Source organism: Hippopotamus amphibius, chromosome 2 (assembly GCF_030028045.1).
Source record: "Hippopotamus amphibius kiboko isolate mHipAmp2 chromosome 2, mHipAmp2.hap2, whole genome shotgun sequence".
In the NCBI taxonomy this organism is placed as follows: Eukaryota; Metazoa; Chordata; class Mammalia; order Artiodactyla; family Hippopotamidae; genus Hippopotamus; species Hippopotamus amphibius.
The window spans coordinates 147,471,351-147,497,520 of NC_080187.1; the positions used below are offsets into that span (position 1 = coordinate 147,471,351).

General features: G+C 51.8%; 1 protein-coding gene across 1 annotated transcript in view; it reads right to left on the reverse strand.

Moving 5' to 3' along the window:
• The window catches only part of ACAN (aggrecan), a 35,053-nt gene that overhangs the window by 4,851 nt on the left and 4,032 nt on the right, over positions 1-26,170 (reverse strand). The window contains exons 4-14 of the mRNA XM_057722525.1: positions 25,408-25,535; positions 23,662-23,955; positions 21,929-22,333; positions 19,901-20,075; positions 19,279-19,406; positions 17,891-18,184; positions 15,868-16,083; positions 13,517-13,587; positions 12,730-13,354; positions 9,553-12,561; positions 1,621-1,734 (exon numbers count right to left, since the gene is read on the reverse strand). Coding sequence (XP_057578508.1) covers positions 1,621-1,734; positions 9,553-12,561; positions 12,730-13,354; positions 13,517-13,587; positions 15,868-16,083; positions 17,891-18,184; positions 19,279-19,406; positions 19,901-20,075; positions 21,929-22,333; positions 23,662-23,955; positions 25,408-25,535 — 5,459 coding nt within the window. The remainder of the gene's footprint in view (positions 1-1,620; positions 1,735-9,552; positions 12,562-12,729; positions 13,355-13,516; positions 13,588-15,867; positions 16,084-17,890; positions 18,185-19,278; positions 19,407-19,900; positions 20,076-21,928; positions 22,334-23,661; positions 23,956-25,407; positions 25,536-26,170) is intronic.

Here is a 26,170-nt window from a genome sequence, read left to right on the forward strand (position 1 = left end):
GCAGGATGGAGGCTCTGGGGAAACAACAACAGAATTCCAGGAAGGCTGCAAGAAGGAGCAGGGCTAGAGCCAAGGTTTGAAGCACCCGTGGGGTGGTGAGCGCTCTGGGTTGGAGTGGGAGAAGAGATGCAGCCTTGCTCAGCTGGGTGCCCAGGCCCAGGGCCCAGTCTGGGGGCTCCAGCACCCTCTTTTTGCTCCATCTGAAGGCAGACTCCTCTGTGGGCCTGGCCTTCACTCCAGCAGGGCACCTCCTCTCCCAGTCTGACACCCAAGAACTGTTGTCTGCGTGGACATTCCAGACCCTTCTCCCCGTGGCAAATATTCTGGCACCCTAGGGAGGAAATCCTTCTAACTCTCCCCTCCCGCCCCAGGCAAGACCCTATGCACCAATTTCTTGGAGTCTTGGGTGAAGGTGGAGAATGGAGGCTGCAGGGAAGGAGGGTTCAGGCCAAGCCTTTTCTTCCAGAAGTTCCTCATCAGTCTATAACGTTGGCAGTGCCTCCAAGGAACATGCAATCCAAAACTACCTTCCCACTCTGATTAGGATTTTCAGCTGCTGTCTGGAAGTTTCTGGGATGTCCAACTTGAGAATTCATTGAAAATGTTTTTGAGCCCCTAAACACTTCCAGGTCTGCACAGACCGTTGCTACTAGCAACTGCAAGCCCCATCTCCTCCTTTGGGGTAGCCATGAGATGGGGAGGACCGGGAGACTAGGGAACACCAAAAGTGAGAGGGGTGCAGGCTCACTCTGGCCTTCGGGAAGTTCCTGGCCCACAGCTTCCCTTGGCAGGGCCTGGCCCAGGTGCAGAAGCAGAGGGGCTGGCGAGGCCCGAGAGAGGATGCTTGGCCTCTGTCCCTCGTAACCAGGCTCTGTTCTCTCTGGCCAGCCTTTTGCCTTGCACAAGGGAGGGAGAAAGGAAGCATGGACTGGAGTGGCATTGACAGGGACGCTGTCACGGTGGCGATGAGGACAAGGTGGCATGCAGCAGTCCCTGCGCACGCGTGACTTGAGCATGCTGGTGATACGGGAGCTCTCAGACAGACAGACCACAGCTCTTGCCAGAGAAGAAGAGGAAGGCAGCTTGACCAGTGTGGCATGGTGGCTCCCAAGGCCATGGAGGGGCCACAGAGGTCCCGTGGGCAATACATCAGGCAGACACATGCCCATGGCCATGCTGGGAAGATCTGGGCCGTCATCCGGAGCAAGAACCAACGACTCCCACCCATAGCTTCCTTCAGGACAGATGCATGGACTCATCTCTGTCTTCTTAGTCTGATGCATACACCAACTTTGCTGGTGGCATCTGGAAGCCCTGGAGAAGGTTAGGGTTTGAAAGGTCCCCCAGATCCCCACCTTCCGAAGTGCAGGCTGGCCTGGCCTGCGTGTCTCTTCTGCGGTCAGATCAGCCAGTGCCCCAGAGGAGGGTTTCCGCCGGGAACAGGAAGAGAAGGAGTGAGAGTGAGTGGGGCTGACTTCTCAGTTGTGGCCCTTGAAGTGGCTGCCTGGCTGGATCTTGGGGGCCCCACAGGGCCTAGAACCTGTGGTTAGCAGGGAAGGGCGAGGGGGGAAGAGGGGGTGCAGCAGTTAGTAACATTAGCTGAAGCCGAGACGGTCGTACCGATCTCACACAGGTCCCCTTGGTAGCTGGGAAGGCATAAGCATGTGAAAGAGTCGATGGCGTCCACGCAGGTGGCTCCATTCAGACAAGGGCTTGAGAGGCACTCGTCAATGTCTGCAAGAAACCAAGGGCCACCATTAGGACTGCTGTCGGCAACGCCAGCTTCACAATCGCATGGCAGCTCCTTTATGGGTGGCCAGCCCTGCTGCTCTCCAGAGCCCTGGGGGGGTGGCTGGATTTCCTAAGAACTGTTGCTGCTGCTGCTGCTGCCGCCATCTTGGAGCGCTGAGCCAAAGATCCAGCAAGGGTTTTCTTGGATGTGTGTGATTCTTGATTGGCAAGCTTGGAGCATGGGAGCAAGGTTTCCCAGTGGGTGAAGAGTTCTGGTGCTTCTGAAGGCAAACGTCTATTGTGAGAGTGAGCTTGGAGTTCCTCCAAGAGGTCTTCTCTTGTGACTATTTCAAGAGACCTTGGGGTCTGAACTGGCTCTGAACATGGCGGTGAGCAAGGACACTGGAATTCAAGTTCTTGAAGCTTGGTTAGAGCTCTTTCTTTTCCTAGCTTCTTCTGTAGTTATGAGCCAAGGAAAGAGGACAAGGCCGTGCAGTACTAGAACAAACAAGCTAGAAGTGGTTCGAAGACTATAGGATTATGAGAAAATGGCCTTGCGGGATATTCACATGAGACTCATTACATTTTTTTCCCCTTGTGGTTGCAGATGCCTTCTCTGTCTTCCGTAAATACAATTCTAGAGTCTCTTATAAAGATGAAGCCAACATTGTAAACTTGGGGGATGGGACAGAAAGCCAGCCTGATATTTCGCCATGTAATCTCCTTCCAGCTTCGGGAGAAGGCCTCAGATCATGAACATCTCCAATGAGTCAGGATTTCTAGAAAGGCTGCATCCTGGCCAGTGGGAGACCAGTGTTTGAAGCCGGCAAGGCACTTAGTAAGTGGCCACCACCAGCACCAGCCTGGGATACCAGCAGGTCCCCATCAGCCTCTGTTCCCCAGAAGACTCTTCTTCCCTTCTGTTCTTCTGGTCCAAGATGTTCTTTGTGATCCAGCTTCTTTGTGGGACTTATATTGGTAAGTCATTGGCCTTTGCCTCAAATTATCATCCATTAGCCAAGATGAGAACTGAAACTCCTAATCTGGTCTTTCTGCATCTTTCAGAGAAGCCAGAGACCTAGAGGATCCTTCTACTCTCTTCATATTCGTTCTCCAAAGGCACCTGCTGGGTTACTTCCTCTGGGAACATGATATAAGGTATTGTGAAGCTCTTCTTCCAAGAGGATTAATAAAATTCTGGAATGAATGGGTTCCATTGGCTTATAGGGCAGCATGATGTGTACAGCTGTGTTCATACAACCTTCATGCAATCTAACGTGTCTATGGGCGGTCTCCACGTAGGCAGCTTCCTAAATGTGTTCCAGGACTTAGTTCTTACCTCTTCTAAGAACAGACCACACCTAAAGTCAGTCCTCTAATAAGAAGATGAAAGCACTTTCTTCTGGATCCTTTTCACAAGTGCATAGCCGATGTTATTAGACCAGAGTTGGGTTTGTGCAATGGGAGGCCTGAAAGCCTCATGTCCTCAGATATGTCTCTCTTCCCACGAAGTTCTTAACTTCATTTCAGGGAGTGTACACCATGGGCTAGAAATCAACAGTTCCAAGTTTGAAACTGTTCCAAGCAAACCCCAAATGCATGGAGGAACGGACTGAAATCCCCGCATGCACTTGGATTCCCAGCATGCACCAGGATTCCCAGCAGCAGCAGTAGCAGCAATAGGTCAGGCCAGTGGGCGGAAGCTGGGGGAGGTTCTCCTGCTTCATAAAAGCTATGGTTGTCTTCCGTCCATTAGCGTCATTATGGGAGGTGGGAAGCACTGGGCAAGGGGGTATTAAGCAGACGTAGGCGCTAAAGCAGTTGTACAGAGCAGGGGACAGGAGGGGCCCACGGGGAGAAGCGTCGGACGTCAACCCTGGGGCCACCGGCCAGCCCATGTGGGAGAGGGCGCGAGGGTGGCGGCCCCAAGGGAGCTCAGGCCAGGTGGCTTCCGGTGGTCCCAGAGGCTTATTTCACATCACGCGCCCCCAGGCGGCCTGCGGTCCAGGACAGTGTTGTTTTCCTTTGGTGTTTGGACAGGACACAGAATCTGAGACGTTTGCAGGGACTGAAACTCAAGGAACCAGGTTTCTGGTCTCAGAAGCTGTTTTATTCAGGGCCCTGGATTCACAGAGGAGGAGGGAGGGAAGGACCATAATCCTGAAGACCACAGAGCCTGTGAGTGGCACTAGGGCAGCTTAGAAGCCTTCATCGTAGGGGGAGGGCTGAGCATCCTGTGTGAGGCCTTCTCTTTAGCCACTCAGGCCCGTGGTGCGTCCTCTCCCCTTCCTCTGGCTGGAAGAGCCACTCTGGCCCTGATTCGCCCACCACTTTCTGTTAAGGCAACTAGAACATTGCTTGTTTTCTGGGACTATGAGAAGAGTTGGGCTGGGCCCTGCTGTACAGTAGGGACCCAGACAAGGTGATAGCAGATGGAGGATGGGAAGGGCTTTGGGCAATGGACAGACTGTATGAAGGAAGAGAGGAAAGAGGGGGAGCCAATATCCCCCAAGAATCCTCTGAGCCGGATACTGTGTCTCATACACACTTATCCTCCCTGCGGCCTTATAGCATGGACGTCACTGGGACATTTTACAGATAAGAAAACAAATGAAGTGGCCTGCCCATGCTGGTAAGTAGGGAAGACAGAGTGGAGGAAATGGAGGAGAGAATTAGACCATGAGGATGAAAGATGTGTCTCTGTTCCACGTGGGGAGACAGAGACACTGGATTCCTGGATCTCAGCATCTCATTACCATTTCTGCTGCCCCAGCCAAGGGCTCAACAGTCATCACGGAGCAGGGACTTTGAGTTCCCTTCTCACTACTCTAACCAAAAGGTTTGTTCCTGAACAAGGCCCTCTAGTTTTATCTCTAACTTAAGGGAGAAAATAACTGAGAACCCCAGTAAAGGTGAGGGAAACAAAGATACTTGCAAATAATCACTTTGGTGTCTGAATTGGAGACTTCAGGCCTCCACTCTGAATAGGTCTTGTCCAGCTATTGCCTGGGTCAGAGCCCAGGAATTCCAAGTTAGAGCTTATTTTGTTCATAGAAAAGGAATGAAGTGATAGCAGGTGCTTTTACTCAAGTGATACCCAACCAAAGTGGTTCAGTTCACAACCTGTGCAGCTGTACGTGGTGACCCTGGACATGACTTTCCTGGACAAGGATGGGGTGAAATCCCCTCAAGAAGCACAGAGACAATTTTTCAGTGCAATAGATGCTCTGCATCCTGCAAAGACCCAGGCTCAATCAGGAGGAACAAAAACTGAATGCATACACTTGCTTTCTGGTGTATCACAATTGATAGAAGGATTATAAGAGTATATTTATCTGTTCCAATTTGCTTTAAAAACAAGTATGATTAAATTAAAAGTATGCTATAGTTATTTATACTATCAAGGTTTTTATATTTTTATTTTTATTTTTTTATTTATTTATTTTTAAGGTTTTTTATGTTTTTAAAGGTTGGTCTTGAATGTAACTTTAATATCTTGCTTCTTAAATTCAATTAGTTGCCTGTTAAAATCGGCCCATGGACTTCTTGGTTAAGTCAAGTCGAGAAGGTGTAATTTGTATTTTCACTTGTAACCCTGTATTTTCACTTGCTGGGAAAGCATTTCCCCCACCTCCCAGGGATAACGTTTCACTGGAATTCAAACATCACCCCACTAGGGGAAGAGACAGTGTCAGATCATAGATCAGAATCCCAAGTCCACAAAGTAAAAACTGTCAGTAAAACAGAAAAGAGGCTGATTAAACTTTAAACTCATGCCCTTCTAACCAAGGAGTTTAGAGAAATCCAGGCAACGCCAGTGATTGCGGGGAAATTGGATGTGAGATCTGATTTCTCAACTAGCTGCCTGTTAGAATCACTGTGGTAGTTAATCTTTAGATTAAAAAAAAAATTACCAACACCACCAGAGTCCCTCTCCAGACCAAGTGAAATAGAACAGCTCAGGGTGGGGCCCAGGTATGGTGCGTTTTAAAAGCATCCCAGGTGTTTCTAAGGAGAAGCCAGGATTGAAACCTCAGAATTAGACCTCTAATCCTCACAGGAAATACTGTATTATTAGCAATGGAGGTGGGGAGGATGCTTCTGCTTTTTAAGTGGATCTGAATAGGATAGTCCTGCCTTATTTATTTTTTTTGGCCGCGCTGTGCGGCTTGCGGAATCTTAGTTCCCCGACCAGGGACTGAACCCACGCCCCTTGTGGTGGTAAGCACAGAATCTTAACCACTGGACTTCCAGGGAAGTCCTCAGTCCTGCTTTTAATTGCTAAAGAATCCGAGTGTTCATTAAACATTTATTTTGATGTAAAGAGTTTAATAATTTATGAAGAACTTGCTTGTGGAACACTGAAGAAGATGACACTGACGTATATGGTCTTTTAACAACCTGTGGTTCTTGGTTCTAGAGCCACATGACAGGTGGGTCATTGTGGATACTGGATACCATCTGCAGTACTTTTGGAAGCACCAAGTCTTGAGCTAAATTGAACAGGAGTGACTTGGGAGCCCAGGGTTGAGTCATGGACAATGAGACCCCAGATTTGGCTCACGGATAACTCTTACCACTTGCTTTTTAGAAATGACAAAGCTTTTCGTAATCAGTGGCAGGAGAGATGGGGAAGGGGAACTGTTCAGATGTACACAGATGATCTTAATCCTCACAGCAGTGTCTCTCATCTCTGCCTGCATACTGGAGTCACCTGGGAGTTTAAAAAACCCCAGTGCCAAGGCCACAGGACCATTCCAATCAGAATCCGTAGGGGTGGGACCCACCTATCAGAATCTTTTAAAGCTGAGAACCACTACCTTTGTCTGCGAGTGGCCAGTTGGATCAACTCCCATTCTACAGCTGCTCTTCATTCTGGTTCCCCGGAAGTCCAGTTTCTAGCTCTTTAAGACCAACAACTGGTTGTTATGTTCAAGAGACGGTTTCTTATTCAGCCAATTGTGTTAAACAGCAAAGACCTCAATTTTTGATTGGATGTGCTCAGTGGAGTTAGGCAAATCACTTAACCTCTCCGTGCTGCACTTTCAAATGGGGATGATTCCCAGAGCTGCCTGGGAAGAAACTGTGGGAAAGAAAGCCCTTTGGAAATATACACGATTAGAGAAAGGCTGTCCTTATAGCGGATTAGTTAAGGTCCATTGTCACCTACTTCTAATTTCAGAGGTGCCAGGACACGCGCCTTGCTGTGTGACTTCTGATACCAGTGCTACATTTTTTCTTCAAGTATCAGGTTAGGGACGGAGTTGCTAAGAATGGAGAGAGGTGTCAGAAAAGACTAAAAGAGGGCAAGGGGTTTCTGGTCCTGGAGGCCGCCCCCACCCCGGAAGTCCTGTTGGGCTCTGAGTCTGTTCTTTGCTGACCCAGGCTGAGCTGGCTGACAGAGCTGAGCTCCACAACACTTCACCCAAGACGGGCACCCTGCTGCTCTTCACCTGCACACTCAGACCCAGGGCGGGAAGTGTCTGCACACCTGGCACGATGTCCACCAGGGGCGCTGCTCACGGGACAGACAGAGCCGCTCCCACTGCCCACTGAAGACTCTGTGCTAGAAAGTGCACACGGTCTTCCCAAGTTTTCACAGGGGGTGGCCCCTCCCGGGACAGAGGCTGTGCTCTGCCTTCCCCTTGGGGTTAGATGACAGAGGGGTGTGTCTACGACCCTTGGGGCCACTATGGCTTAGTGGAAACCTTGTCCCTTCGGTAGAAGGGCTGGGACCTTCCTAGGACAGCCCACCCTCTCTGGCCACAGAGGCCCAAAGTGTTCCCAGTCATGGCCCCCACATGTGGACAGAGGCTGACCCCAAATGGGGAGAGAATGAATAGATATCCACCCTAGTGCCTGTTTATATACACATGCTTATTTCCTGTGTAAGTGCCAATTATACAGCATATTTCTATGATGAGTATATATGAGGTATTATTTTGCATGTATATTAATATCTATAAACACAGAATTCTTCTTTGTGTATGATGTAAAGGTATTTTGCCTGTGTCCTAGGAATGAGGCCCTTTTATGAAAGGCTTTGATGCCCAACTTCAGACAGAGGCGGGGGTAAGGGTGCGGAGAGCTAACCCAAGCACCTGAGCTTGGAGGGAACGGAAGAAGGCCTTTCTTTCCTCAAGGGTGGTGATGGGAATGAGCTGAAATGTCCTTACGGCCACCAGGCCTCAAGGTATTCAGGGAGCGACGGGTAGATTCTAATCATCTTGTTTGCGGGGCCACCTCCCATCAGAGGATCCCCCAGGCTCCTCGCTCATTCCACGAGCTGCTTGGGCAAACAGAGGCCCCAGAGTGGTGGGTGCCCAGGGGTGGGGCAGTGCTGGGTCACCGCTGACCTGCAGCCGTGAATCCTGGAGCTGAGAGGCACAAGTTCTGTCTGTGTCATCTCCTTCAGGGCAAGAAGGGGACCCAAACCCGATTCAGACACAAGCATGGAGGGGACCATAGAGGCTTTCCTCGTGGGGTCCACCCTGCATGATGCAAGACAGCCCCCACCAGGTGACCGTGGGGTGTGACGGGTCTTCTCAATACACACCCTAGCTCAACATTTCTTTGAAGTCTCAAGTTTTCTCTTCAAAATTCAAGCACATTTTGCATTCTACTCATAAAACAATCATTGGCTTGACAAAAAAAAAGAACTACTTTTCAGTGTAATTAGTTGACTTTTTCTCCAAACTGCCGTGTAGAACAGACCCCCTAGAAAGTGTGCCGTGTTTATCCTGTGGCTGCGACCCCAACACGTCACTGTATCCTCTCCTCCCCAGCGTGAGAAGCCTGTGCCTCGGTGACCTCGGTCGCCTCCTCCTGACCCCTCTGCCTGCACCCCCCACGGCCGATGAGGATCTTACCTATGTCGCAGTGCTTGCCAATGTGGCCAGGGGGGCACAGGCATATGGCATGTCCCTCCGTCTCCTGGCAGGTCCCAGCACCGCAGGGCTCCTCGGCGCAGGACCTGGCGGGGGCTGCAACCCCCAGGGAGAGGCTGAGCATCAAGAATGTAGCTGCCTGGGGTACAGTGCAGCCTCCAAGACCTCCAGGGTGGGATCTGAGGCTCCAGAAGCCCAAAAGGCTACTTCTGGGTCAACACGATTCTGGGCACTCTGTCCCTCCTGAGCGCCAGCATCTGGGAGCGGGGAGCTCTCTGACTGGGAAACGTCCCTCGGTACACAGGGGGAAGGTAGAGGATCCCAAGGCAAAAAGCAAAGGAAAATCATCAGCTTCTGCTGCCCAGTGCCAGGTTTGTGTCAAGGTGAGGCCATCACTACAGTGCAGAGGAGTCACTTGCACAGGGTGAGGGTGGGGATGCAGGGTCTAAAGGCAGGACACAGCCAAAATGATGCTTCGTAGTTCCTTGAACTGTGCAGGTTTTAACCCTGCACAAAGTAAATATTGGGGCATAAATGGCATCAGCACATTCATTCACTCACTCCATGGGAAAGGGTCACGAGCAGAATTTCCAGCACTATCTAAATAGCGCTTCCTGTGCCAAGTACAGATAGTTGAATTCACATGTAAGTGTTCGTGTGATGTAACTCCACTGTAGTAATAACATCACGAAACTACAAGTGTGTACTGTGTGCAAAGTATGATGCCTGTTCTCTACATATTTATATCTTGCGTAATCTTTCCTGGTACTAGTCCCATTCTACGGATGAGGCTCAGAGAGGTTAAGAAATTGCCTGAGGCTGCACAGCTCATCTGTGGTGGAGCTGTGCTCAGAACTTGAATTGATACTGCTTGCTACCATGCTACAGCCTGAACTACCCAAACCCATTTAAAGGAAAATAATCTCAACAATACCTGCTGATTCATCTGTCCCTCCTGGAGAGGCTGGGATGGAGGCATCAGTTGGGGAGATGGCCGTTTCGGCCGTTTGGGTCTCTTCTCCTGAGTGCACGGGGCTTGAGGACTCGACTTCTAGGTGCGCCTCTGCAGGGCGCTGGGTCTGCTGAGTCCACTCAGCTTCTGGGATGGTGGTGCTGATGACAACATCCAACCCCGAGGTGTGGCCAGACAGGTCTCCGCTGATTTCAGTCCTGTCTCCAGAAGTCACGGGAGTGGGCGAAGGTGAGCCCGATGCCTCTGTGCTCACATCATAGGTGGTGGCTGACTCTCCACTCACTTCCCGGATGGCTGAGCCCTCCCTGGGGCCTTCCTCAAAGGCTGAGGGGCTGCCGCTCACTCCCAGGCCTGAGGCTCCCTCCAGATCAGCTCCATGGGAGGCAGAGGTGGTTTCACTCAGATCAGGGGACGCAGAAGTGCCTCCGCTGGCCTCGGGGGCAGCAGATGCTCCCACTTCGGGCTCAGGATAGGCAGATGTCTCGCTGTTAGATTCTGGGACTGGTGACGCTTCTACGCCAGGCCCAGGGAACCTTGGTGCACCCCCAGATGCAGAGGCTTCTCCACTAGACTCAAAAAGCTGAGGGGTGTATGTTACAGGGGGTCTTTGGCCCAGTTCCTGGGAAACAGTTGGTTCAGTAACACCCTCCACAAACTCAGAAGTTATTAAAGTAACTTCTGGAAGTCCTGAGGCCTCCCCACTGGTGCTCGTGGCTGCAAAGGATTCTCCACTTGCATCCGTGGTGCTGGAAAAGTCCCCACTAAAGTACGGAGTACTTGATGGCTCTCCACTGGGCTCTATCAGCCCAGACTGAAGTCCACTTAGGTCCAAAAATCCTGAATGGTCTCCAGACACGTCTGGTGCTCCAGAAGGGACACCGCTAAGTTCCAAAATGCCCGAAGGCCCTTCTCCTGCTTCTTGGGCTGTTGGAGCCTGGGTTACAGATTCCACCAAAGTTCTGTCTACAAGAGAGACAGTGGGGAAACCAGATGGAAGTCCACTGCCGTCATATGCTCCGGAGGGCAAGCTGCTCCCACTCTCAGCTCCAGAGGGTTCTCCACTGACCTCAGCTACTCTGCTTGGCAGGCCACTGAATTCTGGAGGCTGGGGTGTAAACCCATTGGAGTCAATTGCTCCAGAAGATAGTCCACTGACATCCACTATCCCAGATGTGCCTGAGAGATCTGCATCTCCTGAAGGGAGGCCACTGAGTTCCACAGACCCTAAACCTTCTTCTTCTTTAAATGTAGTTGGAGTCACTTCAACCAAACTGGTGTCCACGAATGTAATGCCAGAAGGTTCACCACTGCCACTCATGGCACTGGAAACCAGGTCAGGGATTCCAGGTGTTGTCCCACTGAACCCTGGCAACCCTGATGGCTGCCCGCTGAGATCAGGGATCCCGGATGTTTCTCCACTCAGGTCGGTTATGCCAAATGGTGGACCAATGCCAGAAAGAACTCCAGAAGCTTCTCCACTGATTTCTGGTTGTCCGGAGGGCAGTCCGCTAAAGTCAGTCACGCCAGATGTTTCCCCAGGAAACCCTGATGGCTGTCCACTGACATCAAAGAGTCCAGATGTTTCCCCACTGATGTCAGGAGACCCAGATGCCTGGCCACGGAGTTCAGCTCCTGAAGAGAGTCCGCTTGCTCCCCCACTTATGTCCAATTCAGTAAAGGGCAGCCCAGATGTTTCTCCAGCACCACTGATGCCAATGGTTCCCCTTCCTTCTAGTTCACCTGCTGTGGTGGCTGTGACCACTTCCACCAATGTAGTGTCCACTAGGGAGACAGTTGGGAACCCAGATGGAAGTCCACTGAAGTCAGGAAGGCCAGAGGATGGACCACTTCCAAGGTCCACCCCAGAATACTCACCACTAACTCCAGAGGGAAGGCCACTTGTTTCTGGAGCTTGCCCACTTCCTAGAGTTCCAGAAGGTATTCTGCCAAGGTCCAAGTCGCCAGAAGCTGACCCAACCAAGTCTTCTTTTCCAGAAATCAACCCACTAAGATCCTCAGCTCCAGAAACAGAGATCTCCAGGCCTTCCCTTCCAGAAGGAAGTCCACTAAGGTCCCCTACGCCAGAAGCAGAGGTCTCTAGATGATCCTCACCTCCAGAACGAAGTTTACTGAGGTCCTCTACTCCAGAGGCAAAAGTCTCTAGACCTTCTCTTCCAGAAGGAAGTCCACTGAGCTCCTCTACTCCGGAGACAGAGACTTCTGGGCCTTCTGCAGAAGGAAGTCCGCTGGGCTCCTCTAGTCCGGAGACAGAGACTTCTGGGCCTTCTGCAGAAGGAAGTCCGCTGGGCTCCTCTACTCCGGAGACAGAGACTTCTGGGCCTTCTGCAGAAGGAAGTCCGCTGGGCTCCTCTAGTCCGGAGACAGAGACTTCTGGGCCTTCTGCAGAAGGAAGTCCGCTGGGCTCCTCTACTCCGGAGACAGAGACTTCTGGGCCTTCTGCAGAAGGAAGTCCGCTGGGCTCCTCTACTCCGGAGACAGAGACTTCTGGGCCTTCTGCAGAAGGAAGTCCGCTGGGCTCCTCTAGTCCGGAGACAGAGACTTCTGGGCCTTCTGCAGAAGGAAGTCCGCTGGGCTCCTCTACTCCGGAGACAGAGACTTCTGGGCCTTCTGCAGAAGGAAGTCCGCTGGGCTCCTCTACTCCGGAGACAGAGACTTCTGGGCCTTCTGCAGAAGGAAGTCCGCTGGGCTCCTCTACTCCGGAGACAGAGACTTCTGGGCCTTCTGCAGAAGGAAGTCCGCTGGGCTCCTCTACTCCGGAGACAGAGACTTCTGGGCCTTCTGCAGAAGGAAGTCCGCTGGGCTCCTCTACTCCGGAGACAGAGACTTCTGGGCCTTCTGCAGAAGGAAGTCCGCTGGGCTCCTCTAGTCCGGAGACAGAGACTTCTGGGCCTTCTGCAGAAGGAAGTCCGCTGGGCTCCTCTACTCCGGAGACAGAGACTTCTGGGCCTTCTGCAGAAGGAAGTCCGCTGGGCTCCTCTAGTCCGGAGACAGAGACTTCTGGGCCTTCTGCAGAAGGAAGTCCGCTGGGCTCCTCTACTCCGGAGACAGAGACTTCTGGGCCTTCTGCAGAAGGAAGTCCGCTGGGCTCCTCTAGTCCGGAGACAGAGACTTCTGGGCCTTCTGCAGAAGGAAGTCCGCTGGGCTCCTCTAGTCCGGAGACAGAGACTTCTGGGCCTTCTGCAGAAGGAAGTCCGCTGGGCTCCTCTACTCCGGAGACAGAGACTTCTGGGCCTTCTGCAGAAGGAAGTCCGCTGGGCTCCTCTACTCCGGAGACAGAGACTTCTGGGCCTTCTGCAGAAGGAAGTCCGCTGGGCTCCTCTACTCCAGAAACAGAACCCTCTGGGACCTCACCAGAGGGCAATCTGTCAACTTTAGGAGCGCTGGTCCACATAATTCTATCTTCATCCCCTGAAGCCAGTCCGCTTTCCACAGGCAGGCCTGAGCCCACTGTAGGGATGAGCCCACTGGAGTCAAGGTCTTCAGAGGGCAGTCCACTTGCACTTTCCCCAGAGGGCTCTCCTGAAATTTCTCCACTGACTTCAGGTGCCCTGGATGCCTCCCCAAAGCCTGGCAGTTCAGTCCTGCTGGGCACTGGGGCTGAAAGTGTGGATGGTTCCTCTGAGGGGAACGGCTTCTCTGAGGGGAACGGCTCCTCTGAGGGGAATGGCTTCTCTGAGGGGAACGGCTCCTCTGAAGGGAATGGCTTCTCTGAGGGGAATGGTTCCTCTGAGGGGAACGGCTTCTCTGAGGGGAATGGCTTCTCTGTGGGGAACGGCTTCTCTGAGGGGAATGGTTCCTCTGAGGGGAGTGGCTTCTCTGTGGGGAACGGCTCCTCTGAGGGGAACGGCTTCTCTGAGGGCAAAGGCTTTTCTGAGGGCAATGGCTCCTCCGAGGCTGAGGGCACTTCCGTTGCAGAAGGGCCTTCTGTTCTCTCCTCTGTTGCCGCACTAGTGGGAGGCCACGTTGGAGGGATCCCTGGAGGAAAGGAAGAAGAAAGATGAGGCGTGGATTTAGTAACTCTGCCCCATTTTAAGCTCATGCAGAGAAGCTTAACTCCATTCCTTCCACAGTACAACCTTTCTCTCAAGAGTTCAGAGACGTGTCCAAACATTTTCTAATGGAACCTCACACAGCCTATAGGGAAGGATTGGGACCAGGAAACTCCCCGCCACCCTCAGGCTGTGCTTCATGAGACTCTAGGTGGCGCCATTCACACAAGTCACAGAATGTGGGAGACTGGCTGCCCCAGAAGGCAGTCAAGGTCTCCTTTCAAGTACTTCTACATTATCACCTCATTTATCTAAAACTATGATTTTTAAAGTGTGGTCTCCAGACCATCAGCACCAGCACCACCTGGGAGCGCGACAAAAAAGAAATTCTCAGATCTTACCCTAGCTCCACTGGATTAGGAATTCTGGGGTGGGACGGGGCACAGTGTGTTTTGATAAGCTCTCCCTACCATGCTAATACTCCTTGAAAGTGAGAATTGTTCATTGGAACCCATCCCTCTGAGGCTGAAAGGGCCAGGTGATGTTTACAAAAATACATCAATTTTTTCAATTCTGAGAGCCCTATTACCAAGGATTTGGAAAATAGAGAGAAAAAGAAAATACCATCATCCTAAATAATCATGGTCACATCATTTCCTTTCTGTCTTGTTTCCTTTGGAATTTAAAAATAACTAGCTGGGATTGTACCTTGCACGTATTTGGGGGCTAATTTCCCAGGCAGAGAACCTGAGCACAGAGGGTGCTGGGTCCCAGGGGGCAGGTTTACAGACGACTCTTACTTAAAGAGAATCCTGGAGGGGGTGAGGAGTTCTGTATAGCAGTGGTGGCATGAGAGAGGATTTTAGATGGAGATACATATACACACACACATATATACATATACACACACCACATATCAGAAAATAGTCACTTACAGATATGCTATAACATTTCTCTTTGAATAAACCTAGGTTTCTTTCCAAAAGCAAGTCAACTTAAAGAAAAAGACACAGAGTTAACAGCAGTAGAGATGGTTCCCTGATATGGCTCAAATCAATGAGGTGGTGGGGAACTGAAGAAATACTGGAAAACATTTTCATGGGGCCATTGGAGTCCCTCCCATGGATAACTCCCGTTAGTGGCTGCCCGAGTCCTGTGCCAAGCCACACACTTATGCCAGAGAGGACTTGGTTATTCCTGTCCTGGTGAAGGGTGAGGAAGGGGCCTTGAGCTGGTGTGGCTGCTGGGTGAGGTCTCTGGGTTAGAATCCCACCTGCTCCACTAATGCACCTTTATCTTCTGGTTTTGTATTTCCAGCACCCAGAAGAGTGCTTGGCATGGCTAAATTGCTCTGGAACTGTGCCCTGACTGAGTGACTGGGAAGCTTTGATATATTTCTTTTTTCAAATGCATGTACCCCTGGGCAAAATGACTCTACTAGGTGCACAGAGGTTACTGTGCATTGCTTTAATTCAGCCTTACCCCAAACGGGCCATGTTAAAAATGCTCTGTGGAAAAAAAGACCCGGTGATCAGATTCACTTGGCACACATTGAATATATTGCCCTGCCTTACAGTGCATGTGAGCATATCCAAGGCTCTGAGAAGGTCTGCAGTGGGGGAAACCTGTTAATCTTCCTATAAGCCAGCATTTCCCAAACATTATGGCTACAAAACACTTTTTCCAGCAGGGTTTGGGGTCTGCGGATTTCATCCCATCAAGTCCCACCTGATTTAATCATGGCAGATGTCGCTCAGGAAGTTCTGACTGGGGATGCCTGGCCCAGAAGAAGGACGTGCGAGGAGGGGCAAGGCAAGGACACAGGTCACAGTCAGATTGCCCACAGCCACCCCCTCCCAGGCCCTTTCTCCTCTACTGGAGCTCCTCCTCCAAGAGAGTTTTTGAGAAGTTAGGGAGTAGGGGTGTAAATGCAGGAGCACAGAGTAGGTGAGAGCTCTCTGATTGATACAGTGCTGGGCATTCGGGGTGTGTAGCTGGAAGACAGGGAGTGAGGAGAGAGAGAGAGAGAGAGAGAGAGGTGTGTTTTATGAACAAGGCTCCCTTTCTCTCCCTTGGGGCTTGGTCCTAGAGGCCTGCTAAGGTGGCTGAAGTTGCCCACAGCAGCACACTTAGCTAGTGTCCTGGCTGGGGGAACAGAGCACAAGTCCCAGGGAGAGAACACCCCCCTCTGCACCCCCAGGGGACACCCTAGGTGGACAGGCGGGTGGCGCATCAGGACGTGCCCCAGAGCCCGAGCCACACGGACCTGGCAGTGGAGATGTGCCTGCTGGGGTGTAGGCGGGTTCCCATTCCGTCTGGTTCTCTGGCTCGATGGTGAAGTCTCGGATTGCAGTCGTCTCCTCCCCCACAGGGACGGCAGCCACGCCGGGCCCCACTTGGGTAATGATCCAGTCCTCCACGTCAGGGCGTGCTGTGGGTGTGCTACCCTCCTCTTCTTCTGGAAAGGGCGTTGCTAAGACACCTAAAGGGGATGTGCGTGGTGAGGTTTCCTTCTTACCAGCGACTCATCCCAGGCTAGCCCTTCTTGGCGGGAACTAGGGGATTCTGAGGTAAGCCAAGCCTGCGCACAAACCTTACTGGTCCTCGGCCCCCCCACCCCCCACCCAGTCCAGTGAGATGGCTCTTGTTCTCAATTAATAAGGGTCATTTGCCTCAACTATATCAAGATGCACACTCCATCAGCACTTTATTTCAGGGTGGTCTGGGGCACCTCTTTTGCAGAATCTATTATATGTGCCAGGCATTGTTTAAAGGTATTATGTATATAAAATCATTTTATCCCACAACAACCAAGTAAGAGAGATACATTATCTCACTTACAGATAGGGAAATTAAGGCATAGAGTTAAGTGACTTGTCCAGTGTTAGTGGCTTCTAAGTGACAGATCTAGCCTTTGGACCCAAGCATCTGGTGCCAGACCCTCTGCTCTCAAGTACTGCAATGATGCTGCCTTTCTTGGGGACAGAAATTATGTTCCAAGTGTGTCTGGATCAAAGTCAGGAGAGTGCTATTTGAAATGCATGAAGCCATCCTGGCACTGGATGGGTGAAGGCAGGATTCATTGACTGGGGGTAACTGTCCTGGTTTAGTGGGCTTGATCGGGAAGGAAGCCAAACTTCTTGGCAGTTATATAAAAGGCTGAGTTTACGGAGGGTTGGAGATGGATGGTGGAGATGGAATGACTCAGAATTTACTGGGAGGCTAACCAGCTTGGCTTCTGATGCCCAGAGCAGGGAGGGGGTACTGGGGCAAGAGCCTCATCAAATCCTCTGTGAGGGAATTGGCTTTCTTGAGGTTGGCAGAGTGGGACTGAACTTTCTTGGAATTAGGTTTTAAAAGGTAACCCTGGAAGTCTGGGAAACTCTGGGACACTCAGGTTTTTTTAAAATTGACTTTATTTTGAAATAATTACAGGTTCATAGGAAGTTACAAATATACTGAGATTTGATGAATCATATGTAAAATATGGCACAAGCCATTACTGCAATCTACATTCTCAGCAGTGCATCTAGACTCATGGACCATGTGAGAACTCATCCAATCAGAGCACAGCAAGGCCTTGGCCATGCCCTGGCCATGCCCACTGAGTTGTGTGATGACATCACTCTCAGAACTCTGGTAACATGGCATTGAGTATCCAGCATGGGTCAATTAAAAATGTGAATTTTTGGTGCTTAGTGAAGAATAATAATTTGACTAAACACATCACAAAAATATTTAGAAGCAGGTGAAAATTTGACAAAAGTGTACAAATTAAAACAGTATATGTATATATATGTGTGTGTGTGTTTTGTGTGTTACTTATTTATAACAATAAAGGTAACATTTATTGAGCATTTACTATGTCCCAGGAACTATGCCAAGTGTTTTGTATGTACTACCCCAGTTAATTCTTCCAGCAACCCTTTGAGGTGGGAATTATTATAGCACTATTTTATAGATGAAGCAGAGGAACAGAGAGGTTAAGTGACTTGCACAAGGTCACACAGCTACTAAGCAGCACAGCCAAGATTAAAATTCAAGTTTGTCTGATTTTAGAGCCCAACTTTTTACTCATTTCTCTCTGTGTATCTCTGGGGGTACTTTAGAAGGATGCGCTTGCCTTGGGGTCAAAGCCTAAGGTTATGCTAGTTCCAGAGCTGCCCCTGCCCAGAGGGACTGACTCTTTCCTCTTTGCTGTTATGGATGGACAAAGGTCAGGAGAGGTGAGCCCAGGGGAGTCACTCCTGAGACAGAAGGGGGGCTGGGGGAGAGGTGAGGACACATACCTCGGAAGCAGAAGGCGTGGTGCCGGGACAGTGGGTCCAGGAGGCCTGTCTGGTTGGGGTAGAGGTAGACAGTTCTCACGCCTGGCTTCTCCCCGCCGCAGGCAGGCCTCGGGGTGACGATGGGGTAGCGGAGGCTGCCGTCAGCCAGCCAGCCAGCGTAGCACTTGTCCAGACCACGGCTCCAGGCAGCATAGAGCTGGCCCGTGGTGGCCAGTGTGGCGTTTTGGGATTCACAGAACTCCTGCGCTTCCTGGAAGGTGAACTGCTCCAGGCGTGTGGCGAAGAAAACCTCCCCTGGGGGCATAGGCAGATGGCAGGTGTGACCCTCCACGCCCACGGCCAAAGCAGCCTCTGCTCACCCAGGGGCAGGGCAGCTGAACTAAGATGAGTTGGTCACTCTCCATGGAAAGAACCTCTCCTCCTTTCCTCCCTCCTAGGATTCTCCAGTCACCCTTAGGCACTCCCTCCTCTGGCTAAAAGAGGTGCTCCCTAGGGCACCCTGTGCTCCCCTAAACCACAGCACTTAACCACTGAGCACTGAATGCTGTCGACCTGCGGCCCCCTCCCCCACCCTCACCTTCACCCCCACCCTGTGAACTCATGGAGGGCAGGGGGTGGGGCCTATAGCCACGGTTGGGGGCCCCTGTCTGATTTGGGAGAAGGAAGTTCACATTTACCAAACACCTGCTTATACCAGGCACTTTTCATGCACATCTCATTTAATACTCAAAAAAGTCTCTGATATAAGCATAAATCAGACCCATTTTATAGATAAGGAAACTGAGGGCTAGAGAGGTTAAGTAAATTGCTCAGGTCCCAAAAACAAGTGAGTGGCAATGTTAAAATCTTCCCAGAATACTAGCATTTCCAAAATCAGGCTCACTGGAACAGTAATTGGTGATTTTAATTGAAATGAAAAGAAATGAAATAAGACCAAAGGGTCTGTGTTCAAATAAGCTTGGGTGATACTCGGTTAAGCAGAGTTAAAGAGGGTTTTTTGTTTTTTGTTTTTTATTTTTTACTGCAGGACTTCTCAGAGCCTTTATTTGTTCATGGGTACTGGGATTCTCCATGAGGCAGAAGGTCTATATAACACTTTTTGGTATAAGTAAATTAATTCATTTATCCATTTATCCATAACGTATTGCTTTTTCAAGAAGCCAGTGCTCCCCTGCAATGCTGGGGAATCCACATGAACCGTCAGGGAGGGAGAAAAGGGGCCTGACCTGAGAGAGGGGGTGGGAAGGCCTTCTTTCTTAAATAGGATCCCTCCCCGCTCCCCGCCCAGGTGGAGATGGGATTAGGTGGATGGTAATTCCCTCTCCTCTGTGTCTCCCTGTCAGCCCTCTGCCTGTCTAGAGCCTGAAATGTGAGAACGCGGTCTGTACCGTCGAGTCTGTCCACGTAGCAGTAGACATCGTAGGTTTCTGATGGTGGCCGCACGCCGTAGGTCCGGACCCCTGGGCTGCTGTCCTTGTCACCCACACATGGGGTCCGTGGGCTCACAATGGGGTATCTGCAGAGGAAGATGGGAGGGGTGGATGAGGGCCTGTTCTGGGCAGCTGGGGATGCAGCCCAGGGTGCGCTCCGTGGGTCACTCAGGAACTCGGGCAGGGCGTGTCTTCTGCTAACGGTGGGATTCAAATCAGGAAGGAACCTCTCCTGCAGCATGTTCCCTGTGTGGTGGGTGGAAGGGTCTGGGGCCCCTGGGGGATTCCTGGCTTCAGAAGAAAGCCCACGGCATGAAAGATCAAGCTGGGGAGGACTGGGGGGATTGACGAGGGGATCTTGGGGGAAATGGCCAAGGAGTTCATGTCACCTGGGGCCCATCCCCACCCTCTCAGAATATGCCTTGGTTCTGGGGGAGAAATTAAGGGATTAACCAAGAATTAATGAGCCTGCAGTGTGGTGGGTGCCCACTCTGTGCTGGGTGCCACAGGCTCTGGCTCCCTAAGCCTGACCTCTCATGGTTGGGTTTGGGCTGGGAGGGGAGCCCAGCTCCTCTGTCACCTGACGGTCTGGTCCTGCAGCCAGCCGGCGTCACACTGCTCGTAGCCTGCTTCATAGGCGGCCTGGAGCTGCTCGGGGGAGGCAATGACGGCCCCGGTGCGCAGACAGGCCTGCTGTGCCTCCTCAAAGGTCAGAGAGTAGCGAGAGGAGCCCGGGCGGTAGTGGAACACGACCCCTGGGTAGGGAGGAGAGAGAGAGAAGGAGAGACAGGTCAGGCTCAGGGTATGGACCAGGAGCCACAGGGCCAGTGCCCATGGTGCCTGGTTCTCAAGGCTCTGTGGGCATGGAGGGAGCCCTGGCTCCTTGAGGAATGACCTCCCTCCATCCCCTCCTTCTTTCCTACTCCCAATCTGATTCCTAGTCAAGCTGGTCCTCTCTGCTTGTTCAAACTGCTCCTGAAATCCACGTTCCTGAGAGAGCCTTCTAGGACTCTTGTGCCGTGGGTCTCCCCAGCCCTCCTTTCTGGACTCCTCACTCCCAGGCTGCTGATTTGTCCCCGTACTCTTTAAAACAAATGCATTTTCTCTTGTTATAAAAAGAATAAATGATCATTACAGAGCATTTGGAAAATACAGAGAAGGATAAGGAAGAAATCAAAGAACCACTGCATTTCCTCCACTTGGCCTAGGGTCCTGGGTTCAGGGGGTGGGTGATCTTCCTGAAAGCGGCTGCAAGAGTTTGTGTGGGTGAACTAGGTGTATTTCTAGGGAGCAAGCTCATAGCTTTTGCCAGATTCCCCAAGGGGTTGGGGTCCACAGAGCTTGTCCTTGAGCCCCCACGTACCCTGCCTCCCCTGTTGCATTCAGACGCACATTTGTTTTTGACGCTTCCCTGGGTGACTGGCCAGTTTGTCACAGCTGGGGATGCCCAGTCTGCGTCTGCCCCCTGTTTTTTTGTCTGGTTCTGTGTTAGATGTTCATCTGTCCATTGGCACGTCCCATGTGGTGGCCACGGGGAGAGAGTGAGGGTCTCTCCAGCCGCAGGCCAATCCTGGGATCCAGCTGTTGTTCGCGTTATTCCAAAACGTCTAAGCAATCTTCCTGCTCGACATACTGTATTTATCTGGGTAACTCAGGCTGAAATCTCACTCGGAGGCATTGTGGGTGTGATGGTGGGTAGTCAATCTGGCCCTCCCCCAGGAGGGGACACCACCAAGGTCCTTATGGAGGCCACCCCAGTATGTCCTTCCTGTACACAGACTTGCCTCTGGGGACAAGCTGAGCTCTATGTGATGTGACATCCCAGTCATCCAGACATCTATTCAGCACCTGAAACACTGTCATCCCAGAAGAGGGGTGGCAAGCGTTTTCTGGAAAGGGCCAGACAGAACATATTTTAGACTTTGTGGGCTAAATGGTTTCTGCACACCTACTTAATCCTACCGTGATAGCCCTAAATGGCCACAGACAACATGTTACCAATGGGGGTGACTTTGTTCCCATCGAACTTTATTTGTGGACATCAAAATTTGAATTTTATATAATTTTCATTATATGTCACGGAATATTCTTCCTCTTTTGAATTTTCCCCTCAAGTATTTAAAAAGGTTCTTAACTCTTAGGTCACGGGCCATATAAAAACAGAGGATGGACTGGATTTGGGTCACGGGCCACAGTTTGTGGACCCTTGTCTTGGAGGGTCGATGCTGTGAGAGGCCCAGGGGTCACCCAGTGCAGCCGATTTCAAGAGGTTCTATTCTGCGGAAGTGCCCGATGGGGTGAGGAGGGCCCCTGGACAGAAGAGCCCCCATTCTCCCCCTCACTTCACCTCTACCTGTTGATATATACACTGGTTTCCACCTATGACTTCATTTGAAGGAAATGCTTTGTGACAAAAGAGCCACACACGCAAAAGGGCGTGGCATCACTGGTCTGGTCCATCCCTCTTGTTTCACAAATGAGGAGAGTCAAGTGTGAGAGGAGGGAGGCTGGTCCCAGGTCCCAGGCAAAGTCGAAGGTATAGAAGACCCCCAGGGCCAAGCTCTTTCCACCTGCCCCTGATGCAGCCCCATGAAGGGTGGGCACTTACCCCCTGGCAGTCGTGGACGCCCAGGGACCTCGGGTGCACCTGGGGCTACCGTCACCTGCACGACGAGGTCCTCGCTGGTGAAGGCCGTGGGGGCGCCCAGGCCAGGTGTGGACTCCTCGGGAAAGGCCCAGGGCCGGGTGGCCTCTCCAGTCCTGTTCTCGGCTTCAGAGATGGCGGTGGCCCCTACTTCGGGGGCAAAAGTGAAGGGCTCCTCGGGCTCCAGGGTGGTGGGGGAGACCTCAAAGACGGGTTTCACTGTGAGGATCACGTTGCCTCGGGCTTCACCCTCAGTGATGTTTCGGGGCAAGGGCAGCTCCACATCAGGCCAGGTCACCGTCTGGATGGTGATGTCCTCCTCACCACCCACCCCAAAGAAATTTTCTGGGATGTCCACAAAGTCTTCACCTGGGGCCGGGGGTTAGAGACAGGCGTTAGCGCTCAGCCTGGGGCTGTCTTGGGGGAGATGAGCATTGGATGGCCTCCTCCCCTGATAAGGAAGGAAGGCATCTACTGTGTGCCTGGCACCTGGCTAGGCCCATTGCTAGGGTCCTCAATGATTTGAGTATTTATTATAGAGGTGCCCACAGTTTCCAGACAGCAAGAGAATGCAGTGTCACCATAGCACAAGACACCGACCAATCAGCTCACTGCTTGTAAAACCATCCTGCTCCAACATCCCTTCCTGATCAATGCCAGTCAGTTGCTTCCTTACCCATCTTGTGAACACCTGTTGACCATCTGACATTATAACTAGTGAATGGGATAGTGTAAACGAGCTACAAAGAGAAATGAAAGGATCTTGCCAAAGATGCAGGAGCTCATGGAATTAATGAAAGTGCCATGAGGGAACTGCCTGCCTCCGTCATGAACAAACAGGGGTCTGGTAGAAACTAGCCACTGAGAAATTAACAAAGAGGGCAGCCATGAGGATGCTAGAACTTCAGACAGGGTGGCGGGAATACTGAAAGGTTAAGAGAGGCTTTGGGGGAAATTCTAATTATTTTTGCACAAATAACTCTCTTCATGTGAGATCAGGCTGTGGAAGTCAAACATGAAATGAGCTATGTTGTTGTGCTAGCACCAATTTTGTCGTAAAATTTACGCAACTCCAAAAATTATTCATTGTTTTTTTTCCCCTCCAATAATTAGCACTTAATTATAAGTGTAACCTAGAGTGTGTAAAATACAAGATAAACACATTTTAAAAAGTTTTAGTCTAAATTTTAAAAATAAAGTCCTTGTCAAAACCTTTCTGCCATTCTTTTTAGTCACACTCTGGCCCTCCTTTCGAAGTGCATTCAATTACAAAGGGCAGATATTCAGTGCCCTCCCATGGGGCATGGTCTCAAGTCAGGCCCCACCATCTCCTATGCAGGACCACCATCTCCCCATTAGACAGATGAGGAAAGTGAGGCTCAGGGCCTTGACTTTGCCACGGCTGCATGGGAGCAAGTGGCAGAGATGTGATTCAAACCTGAGAAAACAGACTCTAAATCTTATGCTTTCCCCCCATTCTGGGCTGATGAGATGGGGCTGCCTACACTGCAGCCTCCAGTGATTCTACCTTAGCTCCCCTAGGAACCTGAGAAAATAGGGGGATGCTAAGACATGGGGTTCATGTACCCAGTGACCCCTTAGAGGGGGTAAAAACCAATCCCCCATTCTAAGATCTCATCCTCCGGGCCCCAATTTCAGTGGCGCAATCCCCCACCTGGCCTCCAGTCCAAGCCCACCTGTGTAGCAGATGGCGTCGTAGCGGGATGAGGGGTCAGGGTAGCCCGTCTGGTTGGCATGCAGGTAGACGGTCCTCACACCCAGGAGGTTGCCCCCGCAGTTGGGCCGGGCCTTGGAGATGGGATAGCGCACGCTGCGGTCTGCCAGCCAGCCAGCGCTGCACACGTCCATGCCGCCTTGCCAGGCCAGGTAGAGCTGTCCTGTGGTGGCCAGCCGGGCGCCCAGGCGCCGGCACTCGTTGGCCGCCTCCTGGAAGGTGAACTTCTCCGGGGATGTGGCATAGAAGACCTCGCCTGTGCAAGACACAGCCGGCAGGGTGAGGAGCTCCCTCCCATGCCTGCCCCGCATCCCCAGGGAGATCCACGAGGTTCCTCCGGGTTTGGCCTCTAACTTCTCAAAGTCCTGGTCCCACATGTCTGTATTTCAGATCCTGCCCTCCACCTCCTATGGGCTTTTGGGCAGGGTGACGTCGGTTTCCTAAAACGGGGACCAATAAAGAAGCTGCCAAAGAAGTGAGGAAAGTGCAGAGCTAATGTGAGGCCTGTGAGGAAACTCCTGCCAGAAAGCATCTTCGCTTGTACTTTGCTGTGGAACTTCCCGCCACTAGGTCATCTTTCCTACAAGTCAAGCATTGCCCACTGGAGCAACGCTTTTAAAAAATCCAAATTCTGATGGGAAAAGCAGGCATCAGACGTTGGCCCTTAGAACAGCGGTTCCCAAACAGGGAACCCGAAATGTCCAAAAGGGCATAAGGGAGGCCTGTGGGCTCTTTTAACTGTTCCCAAAAGCCTAACAAGGTTGTGCTGGGGGGAGGGGTGGGGTGGTGGGCATCGCTCCTGGGGGTGGTTCTGATTGTCCCTGTTCAGTGGCAGCTCTGGTTGGCCTTTATGGGTGTCTTTAATTAGCCCAAAGTGGGCCTGCTTAATAGACGGGCCCGGGCCCTGGGTGAGAAGGCGGAAAGGGGCCATGTGGTGAGAGAGCTGGGGACGTCCCCTGCCTCACAGTGGGTCCGGCTGTCAGCCCTTCTCCTGGCCTGGGGGCAGCTGTGAACTGGAGTGGGGGTCGGGGTGCAGAGTCTGGAAGGTCAACATGGGTGAATGAGTGCCGATAGGGGACGGGGTGGCATCCGCTTGCCTGGGTAACGTGGGCAGCTCTGACTGTGACCAAACTTAGCTGCCTTTACAAACCAGAGAAAGGCTATAGGTTCCTTCTCTCTGCCCCCGGTGCTCTCCAGAACTAGCCCACTGAGGTGGCCTGGATAGGGCTGGTGACTGGCCGGCCGGCTCTCCTGGGAACTACGTCTGATGCGCTCACCCTGGAGTGGCCGGGATGGGGGTGGGGGGTGGGGGAGTCCTTTGTGAGGGTGACAAGGCTGGGCTAGGCTTTGACATGCTGACATGCCACGCCGTGGCGCGTGGGACAGCTGTGGGCTGGTCAAGCCGTGGAGGTTCTGACGGGGAGGACAGGTATTCTCGGGTCCAGTGGTGGCCCAGTGTGCAGATGCCTGGGGCCACTGAGGCCCTCTCCAAAGTGGCGAGTGAGGGGGCCAGACCCTTCCCTTCTGAATTCTTCCCCCCCGACCCATGCTGGGCATGATGGAGGTGGGAGGGGGGGTTGGTAGGGGGGTGGATGGTGTGGTGCCCTGGGTTAGGCCCTGCCCAGCAGGAGGCCTGTGTGGTCCTGAGAATCAGCAGGATGAAGGGGATGGGCAGGGGGTTCTTGGGAGCGGGGGCGGGCGGCCTCACCCTCCATCTCCTCTGCGAAGCAGTACACGTCATAGGTTTCATTGGTGTCACGGATGCCGTAGGTTCTCACGCCGGGAAACTCATCCTTGTCCCCATAGCAACCTTCCCTTGGAGTGTGGATGGGGTATCTGCCAGGAACCCAAAGTAGGGATGTGACAGTTAGGGGATACAGGGGGCCGGTGGCCTGTGCCCTTGTATCCTCCTCCCTTGTGGGAGGAAATAGTGACTTAACTAATGTGTTTGCAGGGATCTACCCTAGATCTGTGAGCTACCTGTTTTTACAGTTTCCCCCCCAGATTGATTGAGATATATGTTTTCACCATTATTGGTGATTAAAGGTGTCCCCCTTTACTGAATATTTATTGGTACCAAACATGTTCTATCACGGGCTTGTAAACCTTTTCTGTAAAAGGACAGACAGTAAATATTTTAGGTCTTGCAGGCCATAGGGTGTCCATCGTGACCTTGCCATTGTAGTGCGAAAGTAGCAACCACAGGCAAAAGAACGTGCGTGGCTGTGTTCCGATAAAACTTTGTTTACAGAAACAAGGGGTGGGTGGACTTGACCCATGAGCCATAGTTTGCTGACCCCTGCTCTGTATCATTTGTTTCACATCAACCAAATAAGATGCAATAACAACTCTGTTTTAAACTGGAAGAAACTGGGGCCCAGAGATGTTAAGCAATTTGTTCAAGGTCACATAGCTTCCAAGTGTCAGAGCTGGGGTTTGAGCCCAGCTCTTTCTGAGGCTGAGGTGTGGGC